The following is an 18,848-nucleotide window of genomic DNA, read 5'->3' as shown; positions in this document are numbered from 1 at the left end:
AGTCGAGGGCCAACTAACGGGAACCCCAATGACGAAATTGATCTTCTAGTCTATGACGATTCAGCACCAACCTCTTAGTTCACGACAGCCCGATTTTGATTGGACAACGAAAACGGACTGAGACAAAGCCAGTAAAATGTTCAGCTTGATCGCTGCTAAAGTCTGATGTCATGACTAGCCGTATTGTTGGTATCGTGTAAGACGGCAAAGCTGAAGCATACTTGCGAAAGCACTGCAAGATATTGGAGTTGCCGTATACTATGGGCCGGTCTCTCCATTGAGCTTGAAAGACGTACTTAAGACTCGTGAACCCTCTCGATTTATTGTAGTTTAAATAAATTAATACCTTTGATATTACAAGACAATTTAAAGACTTCTACTCGTAATAAGATACCCTCCAAGTTAACTATATTCAATACTCGATAGATCGATACCTAACACGACTCGCAAATCGTAATGACTTCCTACACTACTCCCCAAGAATCTGAACCTCATCCACCAGGATCCTTCCCCACAGACGACGTGATTCCTACACAGGATTCCAGCTTAACTTCCTCGAGCTCACACAACAAGCTGCACAAACGAGACGACCCAAGGGGTTGGAGTGAGGAAGAGAAGGCAGCGTGGGGACATCAACACACGGACTCGGGTGTTGGTTTAACAGATCCGACCCTGTCATCAAACCCCCACACTCTTGACCGAGCAAGCGATGGAGCTTTCCACTCGAACAATACCACTCTACAGAACAATGGCGTAGCACCAAGCACTGTTGCTAGTACTACAACGAGGTCGCCTAACTACCAAGGAAACGAGGGTAAACCTGGCGTTATGACTGGCGCCTATGGTCATAACAATGTTGATAGCGGCAACAACTACTATCCTAAGCCAACCACGGAGGATACGTCTTCCCAAAATCAAACCAACGCAAGGGGTGTCGATGCTGTTGGATCCGCACCAGGGATAGCTACCGCTACTAAATCAGGCAATGCAGAACGAGAGCAAATCCCTGAGGATCGTAACACTATTCAGAATGGCTTACGTCAAACTAGCAATGTTGAGCACGATGATCCATATTGGGGCAACATTCCCCACGGTACCGGTGTCTATAACACAGTTACTGGACATGGTAGTTCTGAGACAGCCACCGACGGCTCCCTTCATTCACAGGGCCTTCTAAGCCACGAGCAGCAGCGTGCATTCCCACTTCAAACTTCCAACAATGCTGCCCACGATGAGACTGGCCAGCGCAACGGTTCACGGTTTAAGGAGAGCCTAGGCGAATCCACTACGGGTGCAGCTGCAGGACTCACCACCTATGAACTTGCTGAAAGGCGACGTGACCATCAACATGAGGACGATTTGAAAGAGCCCACCTCCCGCAAGCACCACGAAGCAGATACCAAAAAGGAGAGTAAGTTTGGTAGTTTGTTCCATCGGGATCACAAGGCTGAGAAGGAAACCAAGTCTGAGAAGCTCAATGAACCAGTTCCTAGTAAAGATGACAGACCGTTAAGAGAAAGGGACGCTGGCGTAGCCCTTGCCGCCGCTACTGGAGCATATGGTGCGAAGAATCAGGCCGACAAGCATGACAACAAAGCAAGAGAGTCCGAGCACGATGTAGCAGATAACAAGGCGAACGCACTTTATCAGCATCCTAACGAGAAAATCAACTCGAAGGATCCCTTTATCGCCGCTGGATACACGAAGACTGGCAACCAGGGTTCTACAAAGATTACGAACAATGCTTACCCCCCCTCTGAAGATGTGACCACGAGAGGCAACCCCTATAGCTCTCAGACTACAGAGAAGCCTAACGAACGGAATGATTCGAAACTTGGCTACGGCCTCGCAGCCGCTGGCGTGGGAGCCGGTGCTGGCTATGCTGCCCACGAGCATGCCAACAGAGATAGCGAGAAGAATAAGGTGCATCCCAACCAACAAGCATTCCACGATTCAACGACGGCGTCAAAGGCAATCACGCAACCATTGGACGCAGGTTACACTATCGGCAAGCCTCAACTCGCAGTGTTCCCTGGCACCGGAAAGACCACCGCCCCCTATGAAAATACACAGGGTCTATCCCAGTCAGGCTCCAGCGCTAGCCGCTCCCTCGATGATTCTAGCCGCCACGGCGAGTATAACGTCCTGCAGGGCGGTCCTCCTTCCGGTGCTAACGTCGGAGATCATCATTACGGTGACAAGAAGAACGTGATAGCTTCGTCGTCACCGAATGCTACACGCGACGCCGTGACGAACGATAACCACACTGGTGCTAAGGCGGCGGCTGCTGGTGCTGGTGCTGGTGCTGCTGGTGCCGGCGCTGCTGCTCACTACACTGGCAAACGTAATAGCAACTCTACTAGCAACACTTCATCCGCACCGTATGAGGTCTCCGGCGCCAATGGTCGTGCACCTACGGACTCTACCCACGGCAGCACTTACAAGGCCTCCCCAACCCACACTCCCTCCGGTACGAATGCCGACGACGGCCAACAATATAATAAGCACAATGCCGCCACGCCGTCTCCTACTAGTGCCACACGAGGCACTGTAGATGACAACAACCACAGCCGTGCCAAAGCTGCTACCGGAGCCGCCGGTGTAATCGGCGCTGTAGCCACTGCCAAGCACCACTCCCAGCGCAACACCAACGATCCCACCGCCGTCCCGTCCACCACCACTCGCGACCACCAGTCTTCCACCACTAGCTCCAGCAACCGTGCGTCGAGCGACTCCAGCCACGGCGGACAATACAACGTCCTCCCATCCGGCACGCCTTCAGGCATCAACATCAGCGAGCGCGACGACCTCAGCCGCAAGAGCCTAGACGACACTGCTAGCAAGACCAAGACACCCGCAACCGCAGCTCATCCCACCGCTACGAGTGCGATCCCCGCTTCGAAGAAGGATGTTGCTGGTACGTCGGCGGGTGTCCCTGCCGGTCTAAACCCCGCAGACAAGGTGCTGCATCGGTGCAGGAAGTGCGGCGAGGAGAATGATATCACGGGGTATTTCCGCGCATGAGGCAGGACGGTAATTGTGGGTGAGGGAGAATGATGGATACATACGAATTATGAGATAGTACCGGGACTGAGACTGGGATTAGGGAATGAATTTAATAAGACACCAGTCAAGATTGGAAACTATGGGTATGTGCTTATGAGGTTTGGCTGTAACGAGAATACGAAAGTAATAATATGATATATTAGGATCAACTACAGTTAGTTAATAATACTGTGAAGATGTATCGTTTTTTACAGTAGCGATTTCAAGATGAAATAATTTGTATACCCTGTCTGATATTGGCAACAAAAGACGCATACCGTCGGATTAATGACATTATATAACCAAACCCAGTATACACTTGAACTAAGTAAATGCTACCAAGTCGTGAATACTAGTTCGTCGCTGATCGCTTTATTCCGTATCGAAGTCTGCTTGACCCTGATTGACCACGTATCTATCGTATAGATATAGTATACCGGTGATCTGTTTTTGAGATTCTAACGACGCTATCTCTGATTAAACTGAAATTCGACGATGTTGAATTTGTTAGTCTTAAAGCCAATAACGAGATCCACCCACTGAGAAAAAACCACCCGCGATACTTTAGACTCCACTTGGCGTAGTGGAGTTGCAAAAAAATTACAAAAATGGATGCATGAACGGGGAGTCGAACCCCGAGCTCAACCTAGCATTGGACAATGGAAGGGTTGAATGTTACCGCTACACCATTCATGCTTATAATTACAGTCACATATTCAGCATTATATTACCTGGTCTTCAGATAGTCAAGCTACCACTCAGCATAGCAGAAGAGCATCAATTTCGAGATTGACTTTCAGTTACACTCGTACTCTTTTCTTTCAGGCTTATTATCCAGATAATTTGTTTACTGCTTTCAATATATTTACTAGGAAACTCGCCATGGGATCATCAAAACACGTAGAATAAAGGAGTTGTGTGAATGTGAACTTGGCATTAGTCCTATGTTAGGAGTCAGCTCCTAGATATTTACACGACAAAGTATTTGTCTCCCAGCCATTGCTCGCATTGTAGAAATGTTCAATGCATAGGTGCATATAGATAATGGGTAGAATTGAGATAATATCAAACTGCCATGAGGATCACGAAAAGGTGAGGACATCATAAATCCAAATCGCCAGGGACAACATCGCCGGGGGCGACGGAATTTTAGTCATAATACTCAGCATTGATTTCACTTCTGGTAATATCTTAAGTTCACCTTCTTTCATCGCAGCCTAGTCCAAAAGTCCATCAAACAACACCACAGTGAATGAACAGTGACTTCCATACTCATAGGCTACCCTCAGCCCGTGCCATCTATCACGTCTCCCCCTTTCAGGTATCTCTGTCATAAGAAACCCAAGAGCCTCCCCATTGACGATTCAAGCCATGGATCAAGATCAAGACCAGAAGCCCAACGTGGCGGTCCACCAGGAGGAGGAGTTTCGTGAATGGTCTCCGCCTCTTACTGATTTTGGTTTCAACCTCACCCGCAGCAATCTCCATTGTATCCCGCAAGACCTCCTTGATGTCGGATGCTCAAAGCTCTATATTGAATTCTTGCTGCAGTTTATGGAGCCAGGAACAGAAGGCCCAGACTCCGACAACATAGCGGTTACTACACATACCGTTATGAAGGCCGACTTCGTGACTCCACATGACCAGTACAAAGGCGTTCGAATCGCCATGAACCTAGATAGTCAAGAACACTGTCCAGAATTGGGAGTGTTGGGCGTAAAGTTTCGCACGTACTCTGGAAGAACTACATCGTCGATGCGTACTTTCGTGTTTGCTTTGCATGACTCCGTGAAAGTTGGTCAGCTACTCGAGGCGATGACTAGCAACAACATGCAGTATTTCCTTTTTGATTATGACGCCAATGACAAAATCTGTGGATGCTCCGACTTCGTGTGAGTTCAACTATCTACAGCGCTACAAGCATCAGTCTTTAAATACTAACAAAACTTCCTAGTGCCCAAGCTTTCTACCAGCTCGAAACCCGTGGCTATGTTAGCCCTCAAGTAGAAAGCATCATTCCTGAAGAGCCTCAGATGCCCAGCGGTCTGACTGCCTATGACGTCCTACCTATGGCGTTCAACCGCCAGAGAGGACATATCGAACGTTCTATCGGCAGAGGTAAATTCCCGTTCTACACACGTGTTGAAGAACCCTACATGAAATATGATGATAAAGCCTCAGAGGAGGTTGAGTGAGATGACTTGGTTCTTTTTTTTTCTTGGTTTGTTCTTTCTGGTTGCTTTTGAAAAAGTTATCAATAATACCCAAGGGCGTGAATTAGGATGCGTGAACAGGGAAAAGGAGAATACCCGTACAGGCGGAGCTGCATTTAATCATGGAGTAGGCTGTAAGTTCGTTGAAAAGTTGTTTTGAAGCTGGTCTCAAGTAGGTAGTCATAATATCTACAGACTAGGCTATAATCATAGTCCTCGTTTCGAGGTCCGCTTTGCAGATGCTAATAGCATGGAAACCACGTATTTGAGGGGTTATCATAGCTTAATTCTAGTCCTGCTATCATTTTCATGACTGAATAAACTAGGGGAAACCTGCCTCTTACCTTTCTCTAATATTGATATACCTAACTGCTTGCTTGTAATGCTTTAGTCTACGGGATCTGCGTAAATTCCGATCTAAGGAGGATGCTAGCGTAGCCTTCGCACCAATTAGTGGTCATTTAATACTGCTACCTAGAAGTTCTCTTATCCACCAAAAAGATCCTTTTTTTTCTGTCAACTATTGCTGATGGGCTTTTTAAGGGCGACAAATCATTAGAAGTAGAACCACTATGCTGGTATGTAGGTATGTATTGTGTAGAGGTGCAGAGGCATCTCGTTTTGTTTCATGTGGACCAAACTACCTACCTAGGTACCTAACATATTAATGTGTTCCTGACGATTTGCTATATTTAGCTCGGATCCGTCAGGAGGGTGGTATTGCAGACTTAGCCCTGTGAAAGGGTAACAAGCTGTCTGGGTACATACGGTACTTGAATGTTCTTTTAAATCCTAAAGATAATCATCTAGGTTAATGTAGTTAGACCAAATTATACAAAGGCAATCCAATGCTGCTAAAATACATTCTTTAAACTCTTACGATAGTAGTTATCGCTTCTAATTTCCTTGTCTTCTCTTCTTCTTTTGGTGATAAGCATTCTTGCGCACGGCATTACATTCCTCGAATTAATGATAGGTACACCAACATCGTGAAGCTCACACCAAGATCAGCAGATCTACAGTCGAACTGCTCTACATAGTACATATGAGAATGGGGTATTGCCCTGTAGGGTTCACTCATATTCGTCTGGGGGTTCGGGGGTAGGGATTAAGCCCATGTCTAAGTTCTGCCTTACGCCGCTAATTTAACCCTGGTTTTGGGGGCTGAATACCTACACTACCTGTTGGTCTTGGGGCCTTTTTTCTGTTTTCGTAGCAGACGAGCGGGCGCAGCAAGCGGTCAAGCAGCTTATTTTGCTTAGCCCATAATGCTGATTCGATAGAGCCCGACGATTAGGCCAGATTTTATCGTCATGCCCGTGCTATCGATTCCTACTAAAAGATGATTTTCATTCTTAACTAAAAGCTAGACGGACCATGTTACGCTTATGGCGTTGTTGGCGGAGTAGGTATGCACAGCTCATTCAGCCGCAGCTAACAGACTCGATTGTGGATCTAATGTTGATATGATGGGTGTTTCGCCAGGAGATGAATCCTTCATGTCTCCATAGGCTGTAAGGGTTCATTCGGTGGTCTAGCCCGTTGCCTACCTATTTATTAATCTAAAGCAGCTTCGCTGAAGATTTACAAAGATTTGGTCTTTTGTTTCTTTTAATAATTCCTCGCTCTTTCTCCTGGCCGGTCGATCTCTGGTATTATTCGACTACCATTCCTGTAATCAGTGTAAGACAGACGTAGAGAAAGAAGCCAATCGGTTCAACATTGTCATTACTATAACCTTCGACGAGTCGGTTCATTTGTAAATATCACGACAATGGACAGCCAAGAAAAATACGTCCATACTGGACCTCAGTATCCCCAAGGCAGCGATCCTCAATACCAAATGCAAGCTCATCCACAAGCACACCCGCAAGCCCATCCGCCTGTAGGTGCCTATGTGCACCCTCACGCGCCCCAGCAACCGCAAGCGATTCCCCGAGAAGCTTACGGCCAGCAAGGTGGTGAATGGCAAGCGAGTCTATGCGATTGCTCGCCATGCTCGAGCTGCCTACTAGCCTGGTGTCTACCATGTCTCCGTAAGTGTCTCGATCTTAATCGACTACAGGATATAAGTCGATTAGGTAACTAACATGATCTCTTTTCCTTCGTAGTGGTCGGTCAAACCTCTGAGCGCATTCGGGATCCCTCGATGCAGACAGCCGACATGATGAATAGCGATTGCATGATACACGGCCTTATTACATGCTTCACCGGCTGCGGATGGATGTACGTTTCCCCTTCTAATCGTTTTAGGTTGATCCCAGTGTTGATCTGTATTTCAGCTACGGCATGCTCAAGCGAACCGAGATTCGTGAACGCTACAACATCAAGGGAAGCGGATGCGGCGACTGCTGCGTATCATTCTGGTGCTCGTGCTGCGCTCTCATCCAACAGGATAACGAAGTCAAGATTCGCCAACAAAATGCCCAGCCTATTGCTCAAGGCTACCAGCCGCAACCCGGCATGCAAATGCCAGCACCCTCTTACGCGCCTCAACACTGATCTTTCGGCACGAGATCTTTGATTCTTAATTCGAAATCACCAGCATTACTTAGAATATAATGATTTCTGTAGATGTTTGTAAATTTAAAGGGCGATTGGAAATTGCTTTGATCCGGGTTGGACGTGGTTATGAACGACCTTTGAGGGCCGTGGACAAAGATACATGTCGGATTTAATGACAGCATGTGCTATTGAGATATGTAAGTGGAATGTATTTTCCAGGTATACCCAGGATGGAAAGGACTGAAATATTAACTCGGAACGAGCTTATACGCGGAACTGTAGTTTGTCTAGATATAGGAACTGCACAAATGGAATCGTGGCCGTTCTAGATGTGTCTTTTATTAGCCTACGCTTACTTTGCCCCCTAAGACCAAGTGCTAAGTACCTACCTACTGTCATCGTGTCTAGGTCGATGAAACCGACTCTCATGCCAAAATAAAGCTCCAATCACTATGAGGATATATATCTAATGTCACAACGCGCCTATCTTACACATTGAGTTCGCTCGGATCCATGTCGAACGGACCAAAGACAGCCAATCATCCTAAAGCTCTATCTACTCTACCCATCCCCACGAATAGTGTCTTGATCCTTTAGGTCGAGTTTCCCATTTCGTAGCTTCATATATATTTCGGTCCTGAATCTTGTAGCCATGAATAACCTCAGCCATGAGTGGGGTCTCTAAATGGGCGATGAATTGTGCTTTCTCGCCCTCCGTGAAGTCGATCCAGCTCTCGCCCTCTCCATTTTCACGCAATATTTCAGTAGCACCTATAGATGTCGGAGTAATACCTACAGTGCCACGCCAATGTGTATAGTATCTAGTACATCCCTCGGGAACAGCTGGTATATCAGACCGCATGCGCTTAGGAATTTGGGAGCTTCCATCGGTTCTATCCTGTTCCACACTTTCATTCTGCCCCCTCTTCCTCTTTGAACCTGGTTGGGACCCGCTCGAACTCGCCTTATCGCCCTCGACCGCCGGCGCTGGCACTTTGCGTAATGGTTCGACTAACCGAATGTACCGGTCGATGTCGTCTCCATTTTGTGCAAGGATTATTACACCTTCTGCCGCGGGCATAAAGTTGAAAGTCGCCTCGAATACATCGTTCAACATAGTCTTCCTGATTTCAACCCAACTGCTACCAGCTTCGCGTTGGACTCCTAGAAGGGTAGCCTCAACTACGTAGGAGCCTTCGAGTCCGCGGTTGCGTACAACATTAGCCACGTACTCTCGGTGAGGTTGTAACCGCGACGCCGCCTTCTTCTCGAGCTTTTTCTCGTGTGCGAGAATAGTATGCTGTTTTTTCAATTGACGCCGCACGGCAGCATTTTCTTTGGCCAGCGCTGCATACTCCTTGCACGCCTGCTTGACGTCTTTCTTGTCCCATCCAACCCAGAGCATCTTCTGAAAATCATTACCTACTTTTTGACAGTACAGCCCCTTAATTTGCTCCATAGCTGTCATAACGACGTCGAAATTGATCCCGCGGAAGGGCATGGGATCTGGAAGAATATCTGGATTGCTGTAATAAGTTTCCAGGAACATGTCGATGTCAAAGTTGAGCTTCTCCTCTAAGGTAGCCAAATTATCAAAATCTACTTGTCGACGGCCGGAGAAACATGACTCTTTGTAGGCTAAGGATTGTGCTTCCCAATCCGCCTTCATCTTCTCAAACTGGCCTGGCATAAATGACTGATATTGTTTCTTGATATCGCCGAACTAAGATCTCTTAGTTAGTAGATCTAGTTATCATGTTAATGTTAAGCAGTATATGTGTATCAACGCACATCAGGTTGGAGAGATTCTCTGCGGAAGAGTACTAGTAACTCATCCTTTGACCAACTGTCTACAGGTCCTAGCACTACGCCATAGTGTCGGCTCTGGGCTTCGAGCCAAGGTTTTGTCACTACTCGAAACGTTTCTGTACGCCATTCGCGAAGTTGGTCTTCATCGGCACCCTCCGGCTCGAAGAGGAGTCGCCGTATCTCTGCAGGCTCTACACGAGGTATGCCTTTCACGGTAAGCCTACCATTGTACTTGAAGCCTTGACCGAATACCGGCTGGGGTTTGGGAGCTAAAGGTTCGTACTCCATCTTTGGTGATAGGCGATTGGTGATTGGTGATTGGTGATAATATATTGAGTAAGAAATATTGAATCCCGATTCGGTTGGTATAAGTATTTTAAAAGCACTTTATAGTGTAGGTCATACTTGATTTTTAAGCACTCATATGCAGGTGTGGATGGTAAAGCAGAAGCCGACAGTTGATAACGGAGAGATCAAAGTTCCATTAAAACAGCGTTGCGATTGTACAGTTGAAGTTACTGTAGGTTTAGGTACCCGACTGCCCGGTCGACTACCTAACCTACATCATGTAAGGTAGGTACCTAGGTAGATAGATAGGTACATGCACAAACCCCTGTCCAGGGGCAGAAGTGGAAAAAGAATATGCGGGGCTCGGTACCCGGGGAACTTAGTTTATTAGTAAGAATATACTACGTAGTACCCCACCGGCCCCTTATATTTGGTACACTTACATACCTAAACCCTTTTAACTGATAGTGTACGGATTAACTAAGTTCTGAATGCCTTCTTTAGATAAAGCAAGTAACTACCTAACCAGGTACATATAAATACAGGCTATAATAGACTAACATAATATAAGGTATGCATTTGCATGGCAACATTGAAGTAAGAAATAAGCGTTGCCCCCTCAATTACATGTATTACCCGTTTCGCCCAGCCATTCTTTTTTCCAGAGCCAGAAATATCCAATGGCGCGCGATGCCGACATCTGAGGTTCAGGTATATAGCAACCACCACAAACACCCAGCGGTGTAACTAAGCCTTGCCATTCAATCGTCATTGATGAGTATTGCATCCGTAAGCGAACAGTGCACGCCACGGGCGAAGCATTCACTTCGCCGTGCAAAGAAAATGGGCCGATATCGTCTATCCCATCAGATGCCTCTAGTGAGTATGTATCGCCGTCGATGTTAGTCTTGTAAAAGGATATTATAATGGGAGGGCCGACGCGAGCTCCCGGGAGTAGGCTGTATACGAAGGTTCCACACCATTCTCCCTCGACTTCCCTTGCCAGGTCGCGCACTCGTGTGGTATACCACGACCACCATCCATCACCGGCGAAGGGATAGAAATAACGCCCTTTCTTCCCTCCGATAGTCACAAGACTGGGCGTAGGAAGTGGGAATCGTGCTCGTAGAGACGTAGCTCCCATCCACGTACCATGTTCAGCGTCATCTTCTTGGCTGCTTTCGAAATACCAGGAACCAAAGAATTCAATGTTTCTTGGATTTGGGACCTCTATTAACGTTCGGGTGCTTTAGGTTAACGATCCTGTTTCAAGCATACCTATGTAAGATACTGAGCTCCTCACCTTGTGATGTATAGTAAATGTTTCGCGCAACTAGTTCTATTAGAAGGAGCGTATGTGTCTGCCTACCTATCCACGAATTTTGGAATTTGTCGTATCCTTGATATAGTGTGTTGCCGTCGTATATTTTCTTGATAATTGTGAGGTAGCTATTCGTTACTGGAAGCTCGATAGTTGAACGGTGTGCTCTAGACTGGCACCACGTTTCGAGTTTACTTAAAGCCAAGCAGAAAGCGAACTGTAGGGGATTCTCGCCGCCGATACACTGATCAATTCTGATAGTGTTCAAGTCTGGAGATAGAGAAAAGAGACTGGGACATAAATTGTCAAGTATAGCAGAGATACCAGAATTGCAGGCCGTTGTATCTATGCAAGCCATTAGTGAGACTATACTAAAGAGAGAGCAGGGCTATAGTACGATATAATACTTACACCCCCAGATAGGTAACGTAGAAAGCAAAGCTATTAGACCTTGGAGAGATGCTTTCGTGTCTTCGCTTAGTTGCGGCGGTCTTCTCATAGTCAGTGTGAGATTCCCGCGAATCTTAACAGTTGATGCTATTGGCTCTGCTAATCTTTCCAAATCCGCCTTGACACCTGGAAGTCGGGCTACAGCCATGGCGAGACAAAGCCATGTCATCCTTGGGCCTTCATTGCGCTGACAAGGCTTGTTGGGACCATCAACGTAGCCATCCATAAAACGCACCAATGCGGCCTTACTCTCGAAGGTGGCGGAGGTAAGTTTTGGAAGCTAGTATGAATGGAATCAGTTCTAGACCTTTGGATCATTGGGTAATGTGCGTTGAAGTAATAATACATAAAGCTGGAACGACATTCGGAAGACGGCAGCAGCGTTACATGCGTCGTTAAGAATTCGACATGTCCGACTGAGCGCCAAAATGTCTAGGGCCGTGCATCTTCCAGCGATAAGCTGGAGTAACTCCGTGGGAAGGTCTGTAATAGCCGGCATTGTAAGTTGAATAGGGGTTCGACACAAGAATGAATGTTAGGAAGCAGAATATTATCAAGGACCAACATAAGACTAGGCATGGGAATATCCGGAGTTTGAGGTTAAAATGCTAGTTACCCCCCCGAAAGATACATTAGACATCTCAGCTAAGAATAGGTAGATACATACCTACCTACCTAGGTATCGTAGGAATCCATTTAAACTGCCCCGCCATCAAGCTTCAAGTCACATGGATGTAACCTCAGCATCCGTACAAATTAAATATATCGTGAAAGATTTAGAACATGTAGCGAAAATATAACAACTCAATAAGTTTATAATTGATTTGTATTTGCGGCAATATATCGGTCATCTAATAGGTTAATAGGTGCTCATGTGCTCAGCAGCATTGTTGGTATTCAGGATGCCTAATCTATTATATCAAGAGATGAGTTAACTAAATATTTCTTATAATCGAATGATCTCATGATGAGATTGAATTAGCGGGTCTGCTCAGACACCGCTCAAGTAAATTTGTAGGATTTGCCATTCTCATGAGTTGATATCCTCGCATCTTCTTCTCACTATCCTACTTGGTTTCTCACTTACCCAGTGAACCGCATGAAAAAGTCGATGCCTCATTAGATATTACTCTGGCTTTCCTGAGAATGGCCATCCTATTGAACCTACCTAATGAGATTCTCATCTCAATTCTTGATGCCCTCGCTGATGTCGATCTTCAGTCACTCATCATCTTACAACTCATGAACCGCCGGCTTTATACGCTTGCCAAGGATATCTTATACAACGTGAAGACTATCTCGAGCACCGACGACGCGAGCGATGATGAGGGAACGCGAATACATCCTCTTTGGAGAACGAAATTTAAAGGCCTATTCGATACGTCGGACTGCTTTACGGACGAGGAGAAGGCGAGAATGGCGTTTCTAACGCTCAACGGCGATTACACACTCCCCTTCCGCAGGCTCCCATGGGCACAAACGGAAAGTGAGCGTGACGCATATCGCCGCCCAGGAGCGAGCTGGCACGAAATTAGCCTTACTTTCGGCCGAGCTCCCATAACCCACTTAGACGTAGTCAAGAGTTATTCCGCTCCCGAGGGCGATGCAGTCGACTACTACCAAGTGGATCTGCCGCCGTCCGGTATGACAATGGGTCTCTTCTACGACGTTCTCCTATGCGACAAGGCAACATACGGCTACGAGACGGGTAGTTGGGAGCTGATCGTTGGTCGAAGATTACATAGTTTTGATGTTCTGTTTGAATACGAATGCTTCATTCCGGATGATAGAGACTTAGTCGACATCGGTAAAGAGGCGCGTCAGGCCGCGGTGTTGTACGTGCGGGGTGGCCCAGTGAGCCGTAAATTCACACCCGAAACCGTGGAGGACAGCTGGGTCGTCAACAGCAATGTCAAGCGACGACTGCTCCCGTGGCAAGGTCCTATTCAGAACTTCATCTTTACCGGATATTTCGACTAGATCCTTGGGGTTGAGACTGGGACTGTTGAAAGCTCAAGGTTCTGACCGCGATTGCACCCTACGATCTTCTAAGTCGGCTACGGCTTAGACGATCCATATGTAGGATTAAGAAGATGTGGACATACATAGGTAGGTAGGTACCTACATAGTAGACTTTATCGCAAACCTAATTACGTCATATTTCGATGTCCTAGGGATTCCTAGGGATTCGGTAAAGATTGCCGACGGGACAATTACACGTCCGTAGATGCTTCAGACTTTATTTCTAAACAATCTTTATTTGTAAACAATCTAAGATCTCCGTTAACCATTACACAAGGAAACATCCGGACCAATCAAACGTTTTCATCAGAAGACTACACTTCCGCATCTGAGATATTGATTCCTAATCGTAGAGATATAGGTAAGCATCCAATTAGTAATGATGAGTTATTTTCTTACTTATTAGCGACCAATTGCAATCCCCTTTTATTATATATATTGTACATTGTACGAGGCTTGGGGTGGTATCTTGGTAGATCTACATTGATGTTACTATGTACGTGTCTAACCTAGATGTATGTATGGCCCGTATAGAGCTGCAGACCAACTAGTCCAACTAGGACAACCTAGATTTCTACATACATAGTACTTCTAGATGAATTAGTTGACATACAATATACCCAAGTATAGTGGGGCTTGAACTATTCAAGGCCATAAATTAGTAACGGACAGCGTTGCAGAAATGATGGAATGGGAAAAGACTACCGTCACCGCCCTACTTCCGCTGTGCTTCGGACCTGTCCAGAACAAGTGACACGTTTCAGCCCCGTGTAGATGCCGATATACTGACTAATACAAAATCCACCTTGAAGCTAGTTCTAGGCCTGTTCCTGAAGCTTCTATTAGTGTGCATCGAAATGTATAAATAACGGGTACCTTTTTGGTAATAGGAGGGGTTGTCTTCCATCTGTTCCTACTTCAATCACAACATCTATACCCTCGATTACAACATCGCAAATAGTCTTATTCACCTATCATAACTCCCAAAACACCACACCTCATATTCACTCAACAATCATGGCACCTTTTGGCAAGATTTACTCCTACCCGGGAAACTTCCGTGTCTCACGGGTAAGGATTTCTTTATTCTTGAATACCTAATTTATAGTCATTGAGTCTAACTTCTTTCGCAGGCTCAAGTCGTAGCTGCTCACAATGGCCTCGAAGTGCCCTTAGTTGAGGACTTCAAGATGGGTGTGGACAACAAGACCCCTGAATTTCTGGCCAAGTTTCCCATGGGAATGGTCCCTGCTCTAGAGTGTGCCGACGGCTTCTGCATCGCCGAGGGCGCTGCTATCTGCTATTATCTTGCGCGTTCGGGACCCAAGAAGGATCAACTACTCGGCACTGATCCTAAGTCCCAATCTATTATCGACGAGTGGGTATTCTTAGCCGAGACCGAGCTTCTCCCAAACGTCCTCCCGCCTACAGCCATGGTGATTTTCCCGGGATACCCTAAGGACAATGACCGTTATGAGAAATCTGTGACGGCCACCGTGCGCGCTCTAAAGCGTACCGAAACCGCTCTCCAAGGCGGCAAGAAGTACCTTGTCGGCGATAGCGTTACTCTTGCCGATATCATGGTAGCAGCCTGCGTGTTCTTCGGCACCAAGGTCGTTATCGACGCTGAGATACGCAAGGAAATTCCAAATGTCGTTGCGTGGGCGCAGGGACTGCAAGCTCTTCCCGAGTTCAAGGCAATGGGCGAGTTTAACTTGCTAGAGACCCGCATCAAGCCATGAAAGACTTATTAAGATGGCGGGGAGCATCTGCACTGCTACCTTAGGCCATGCCGGGTATAGTGCCTATGAAGGCAAACTATGGGCATCATAAAAAGCTTTGGGAGGTACTAAAATATCAATGAAGATGAACTCGAGTCGAACCCAAAGGTCTGATAGTATCGCAGCATGACATATCTATGTCTATTGCTCGGATTATGGTTTGTGGGTGGAAGGTATCGGTGAAATCAAGATAGTTTCAAATCATCGTACGAATGCAACTATTTCAGACCTTGCTAAACTTTTCGTGCTCTAAACATATTATTTGCCCGGAGTAGTAGTGCGAATAAACAACTAACCTAGGTAATTGTAAGTGTAAGTTGCACAACTATCAGAAGAATACGTTGACAACTCTAAGCTGACGACTGAATATTAATTACCCAAAGGCAAAGAGGCCCACCCAACCTCAACTCCTTAACAATACCGCGTAGGTATATGAATACAACTAACCAAACAACAACTGCGAGGACGCTAGTTATTCATAAGGTGTATATAAAGATAAATGCTTCTCACCATTGCGTTTCACCATCTGAGCTCACCGATTCACGCCCTTTTATATACCATTTGCCGTTCCAGTCAAGTATAAGCGACTCAGCAAGACGCAGACCCACCGAGATGATGACGACAGCAGGAAGACGCTACGCAGCGAGAATATCAGTTAGATGCGCCCTCCGGACTACAAGCCGCCGGTCTCCGGTTCCGGGAAGTATTTTACAGTCCGGGCCCACGACTTCTCAGAGACGATTTATATTTTCCAACCCTAGGAAGTCTTCACGTATATCTCAAATTAGGGAGTTTTCTAATCTCCGAGAAGACGACCCGGCAGGCATAAATACAACCCTATCAAGCAGCAATCGGCAAAAACTGCAGAGTGACATGGCACAAAACACAAACACTCACCACATCGTTGTCGCTCTGGAAGCTTCAATCGTCCCAGTTCCGCTGCTGGACCTCCCCGCACCGCATACATACGAGCTCCGGGAATACGGAAGAACCCGCCCTGAGGAGGTGGCCGAGAGGGTAAAAGATGCCGACATTGTCATCCTAACTATTGTTCAGATCAAGGCCGACATCCTGCGGCCCGAGATGACCCCTCGCCTGAAAATGGTAGCCGTGGTAGCATCCGGGACCGACTGCGTGGACCTAGCAGCCTGCAGGGCCCGGGGGATCGTCGTGGGCAACACGCCGCATTGCAACACCGTTTCCGTCGTCGAGCACGTCGTTATGCTGTACTTCGCTACGCGGAGATCAGTAGCGCTTTTGCACACGATGGTCCAGTCGGGCGAATGGAGAAAGGGGATGTTGCATAGCACCCTCAATGGACCAGATGGCAGAGCGCCAAGGACCTGTCGGGACGAAACCCTTGGGATCATTGGCTATGGTGCCGTGGGAAAGGCGCTCGAGTCTACTGCTAAAGGGCTAGGTATGAAGATCCTAATATCTGGACGCAAAGGTGCCTCGACAGCGCCAGAGGGCCGCACTCCATTCGATACGCTGATCCGCGAGAGTTCGGTTATTGCGTTATGTCTGCCGCGGTCTCCAGAGACGATGAACCTAATTTCCAACGCCGAGCTGGACGCTATGAAGCCCTATGCGGTTATAGTCAACGTTTCTCGAGGGGGTATCGTGGATGAGAAGGCACTCGTAGCAGCCCTGAGGTCGAGAAAAATCGCAGGTTACGGTACAGATGTCTATGAACAGGAACCTGCAAACCCTGACAATAGCCCTCTATTAGGACCTGATGTGGCTGGCCTTAACATAGTTACTACGCCGCACGTTGCCTGGTGCGCGGGTGACACTATTGCAAATTATAATAGGGCGACAAAGGAAAATATTGTTGGATGGCTGACTACTGGGCGGCCAAAGTATTCGGTGGTGTAAGAAGTTGGATTATTAGATATATACACATTTAGGCTACCATATTGCATTGCATTATAAACACCAAGAATACATAGGTAGGTAAATATATAGGTAGATGGTATACATATATTAGGTACTTATTATATTGATGCAAACGATGGGTTGCCTAGCTGTGCATAAAGATTGTGGTGATAATATAAGGTACCTACGGTAGTAAATAAAACAAAAAGCTGCAGGGCAACTTCGAAAAAAGGACCTAAGAAAGTATTCCTTATAAGTCATAATAAAACAGCAAACCGTCACCCAGAATGGAACGTCCCAGTGGAGGCCGCGGCCTGAGAAGCTGGTGCCACCCCATGACTTGATGGTTAGAAAAACCCAAAGGGGCTTTTCGTAAGGAGAGTTTAAGAAGTCACGCCTCCCCAGCTTTTTTTTTTTTGCCAGTTACCTCGAGGTCTACGGTTCAAGTCACTGCATTTTGTCTTTTTTATTTCTCGGGGACCCTTTTAAGGTGCCATGGCCCGTGATATCTACGTAGTTTGCTACAGTGACAGCCGCCATATTTTTTCACCTGAGATAGGCAGATAACTAAAAAGAAGGCATGATCTTGCAGCTGGCTGGCACCCAGGCAACAAGATACATCTGCCCAAGTACCTACCTACCCACGAAGTAAAGGATATATATCCTAACTGCAAACCAACTGTCAACCGGCGCCCCTCGCTTGGGCGACTTGAGGTTAGAGAAAACCCCACTGTGGTGTCTTATGCTGAACCGTTCTTCCCAAAGAACGTGACTTGACAGCAGATGCCTAACGAAGCCGGTTTTTCGTAGGTCTTAGGTTCGAATCCTCTGCCCCTATCCGAGGGGGTTCGAATCTGGGGCTGAGCTTTTTTTTATTCCTTTTTCTTTTGTTATGGATAAATAAACAAACAACTATCTTCTACGTATCTATCTGCCTAACGATGCTACTTAGCCTGACTCCTTCTTTTGACAAAGTTCCTTCATCAACTGTCTGTCCACTTTGGTGGTTATGAAGCAGCCATAACTCTTGGTTCTACCTAAGCAGAATTTGAGGATTAAATCTGAAAATGCCATCACCTCAAACTAGAATAGTATTCATTGACATTTACATAACTGCTGTAAATAACGTCATTATATCTGCCCAATATATTCCACTTGTAAAGGATAAATATCAGTCGAAGTAAAAAGTCGGGACACAACCGCAAATCCTCGACCATTCCTCCTGGTTATTTATTTACTTAGTTCATGTCAAATTCTATTGCGTTTGGCATTGCAGCTTCACTTAATCACGACCACTAGAGTCACCCTTCATAGTATCTAAACTACTTAAAGAGTTAGCACAGCTGAAATGGAGTTTACAGAGTCAATATATACGAAGAGGTAGTTAGCCCAACTGCTTGAATAAGACACATACCGTTGCATTAAGTTAGGAAGTATGTATGTATTGGATTTCTGCTGGCATTTTATATTAATCTATTCAAAATTATTTACGAAAGTAATCATACCTATCCATAGTATTCGCGGCTATGCTATGTT

General features: G+C 46.4%; 8 protein-coding genes and 1 non-coding gene across 9 annotated transcripts; 6 read left to right on the top strand and 3 right to left on the bottom strand.

Moving 5' to 3' along the window:
* Positions 1–98: 98 nt before the first annotated feature.
* F4813DRAFT_356501 (uncharacterized protein) lies at positions 99–3,546 on the top strand. Its single transcript, XM_049242994.1, has one exon. The coding sequence runs from the start codon at positions 457–459 to the stop codon at positions 3,022–3,024; it is 2,568 nt and encodes an 855-aa protein (XP_049100302.1). The 5' UTR covers positions 99–456; the 3' UTR covers positions 3,025–3,546.
* A 112-nt stretch (positions 3,547–3,658) lies between these two features.
* On the bottom strand, positions 3,659–3,741 carry F4813DRAFT_t65. The gene has a single exon. It is a non-coding gene; the product is annotated as a tRNA-Gly (tRNA).
* A 352-nt stretch (positions 3,742–4,093) lies between these two features.
* On the top strand, positions 4,094–5,899 carry F4813DRAFT_356500 (uncharacterized protein; the record flags this gene model as incomplete). The annotated part of the gene is made up of 2 exons (XM_049242993.1): positions 4,094–4,916; positions 4,988–5,899. Coding segments are annotated over exons 1-2 (749 nt in total), but the record flags the coding sequence as incomplete, so codon positions are not given.
* Positions 5,900–7,032: 1,133 nt separating this feature from the next.
* F4813DRAFT_388610 (PLAC8-domain-containing protein) lies at positions 7,033–7,760 on the top strand (the record flags this gene model as incomplete). The annotated part of the gene is made up of 3 exons (XM_049246717.1): positions 7,033–7,294; positions 7,370–7,484; positions 7,541–7,760. The coding sequence occupies 3 exons, from the start codon at positions 7,033–7,035 to the stop codon at positions 7,758–7,760; spliced, it is 597 nt and encodes a 198-aa protein (XP_049100300.1).
* A 353-nt stretch (positions 7,761–8,113) lies between these two features.
* Positions 8,114–10,187, bottom strand: F4813DRAFT_356495 (uncharacterized protein). The gene is made up of 2 exons (XM_049242992.1): positions 9,555–10,187; positions 8,114–9,486 (listed from the first exon to the last, which is right to left on the bottom strand). The coding sequence occupies exons 1-2, from the start codon at positions 9,858–9,860 to the stop codon at positions 8,320–8,322; spliced, it is 1,473 nt and encodes a 490-aa protein (XP_049100299.1). The 5' UTR covers positions 9,861–10,187; the 3' UTR covers positions 8,114–8,319.
* Positions 10,188–10,322: 135 nt separating this feature from the next.
* Positions 10,323–12,375, bottom strand: F4813DRAFT_356492 (uncharacterized protein). The gene is made up of 4 exons (XM_049242991.1): positions 11,978–12,375; positions 11,593–11,911; positions 11,164–11,526; positions 10,323–11,090 (listed from the first exon to the last, which is right to left on the bottom strand). Exons 1-4 carry the CDS (start codon positions 12,128–12,130, stop codon positions 10,480–10,482), a joined length of 1,446 nt encoding a protein of 481 aa, XP_049100298.1. The 5' UTR covers positions 12,131–12,375; the 3' UTR covers positions 10,323–10,479.
* Positions 12,244–13,858, top strand: F4813DRAFT_356489 (uncharacterized protein). The gene has a single exon (XM_049242990.1). The coding sequence runs from the start codon at positions 12,778–12,780 to the stop codon at positions 13,609–13,611; it is 834 nt and encodes a 277-aa protein (XP_049100297.1). The 5' UTR covers positions 12,244–12,777; the 3' UTR covers positions 13,612–13,858.
* A 408-nt stretch (positions 13,859–14,266) lies between these two features.
* Positions 14,267–15,749, top strand: F4813DRAFT_356487 (glutathione S-transferase). The gene is made up of 2 exons (XM_049242989.1): positions 14,267–14,724; positions 14,787–15,749. The coding sequence occupies exons 1-2, from the start codon at positions 14,671–14,673 to the stop codon at positions 15,393–15,395; spliced, it is 663 nt and encodes a 220-aa protein (XP_049100296.1). The 5' UTR covers positions 14,267–14,670; the 3' UTR covers positions 15,396–15,749.
* Positions 15,750–17,458, top strand: F4813DRAFT_356485 (D-isomer specific 2-hydroxyacid dehydrogenase). The gene has a single exon (XM_049242988.1). It carries the CDS (start codon positions 15,867–15,869, stop codon positions 17,310–17,312), a length of 1,446 nt encoding a protein of 481 aa, XP_049100295.1. The 5' UTR covers positions 15,750–15,866; the 3' UTR covers positions 17,313–17,458.
* Positions 17,459–18,848: the final 1,390 nt, after the last annotated feature.

Source organism: Daldinia decipiens (assembly GCF_022478715.1).
Source record: "Daldinia decipiens strain CBS 113046 unplaced genomic scaffold F4813scaffold_13, whole genome shotgun sequence".
Classification (NCBI taxonomy): domain Eukaryota; kingdom Fungi; phylum Ascomycota; class Sordariomycetes; order Xylariales; family Hypoxylaceae; genus Daldinia; species Daldinia decipiens.
This window is presented reverse-complemented; position numbering and strand designations above follow the sequence as displayed.

What these genes read in the sequence shown, in the direction of transcription:
- F4813DRAFT_356489 (XM_049242990.1), top strand. Translation starts at nt 12,778, where the DNA reads ATGGCCATCCTATTGAACCTACCTAATGAGATTCTCATCTCAATTCTT.
- F4813DRAFT_356487 (XM_049242989.1), top strand. Translation starts at nt 14,671, where the DNA reads ATGGCACCTTTTGGCAAGATTTACTCCTACCCGGGAAACTTCCGTGTC. An exon ending in GAAACTTCCGTGTCTCACGG is followed by an intron (nt 14,725 to 14,786) that starts GTAAGGATTTCT and finishes CTTCTTTCGCAG; the next exon opens with GCTCAAGTCGTAGCTGCTCA.
- F4813DRAFT_356485 (XM_049242988.1), top strand. Translation starts at nt 15,867, where the DNA reads ATGAATACAACTAACCAAACAACAACTGCGAGGACGCTAGTTATTCAT.
- F4813DRAFT_356495 (XM_049242992.1), bottom strand. Translation starts at nt 9,860, where the DNA reads ATGGAGTACGAACCTTTAGCTCCCAAACCCCAGCCGGTATTCGGTCAA. An exon ending in GAGAATCTCTCCAACCTGAT is followed by an intron (nt 9,487 to 9,554) that starts GTGCGTTGATAC and finishes AAGAGATCTTAG; the next exon opens with TTCGGCGATATCAAGAAACA.
- F4813DRAFT_356501 (XM_049242994.1), top strand. Translation starts at nt 457, where the DNA reads ATGACTTCCTACACTACTCCCCAAGAATCTGAACCTCATCCACCAGGA.
- F4813DRAFT_356492 (XM_049242991.1), bottom strand. Translation starts at nt 12,130, where the DNA reads ATGCCGGCTATTACAGACCTTCCCACGGAGTTACTCCAGCTTATCGCT. An exon ending in GAATGTCGTTCCAGCTTTAT is followed by an intron (nt 11,912 to 11,977) that starts GTATTATTACTT and finishes CATTCATACTAG; the next exon opens with CTTCCAAAACTTACCTCCGC. An exon ending in CATTTACTATACATCACAAG is followed by an intron (nt 11,091 to 11,163) that starts GTGAGGAGCTCA and finishes GAACGTTAATAG; the next exon opens with AGGTCCCAAATCCAAGAAAC.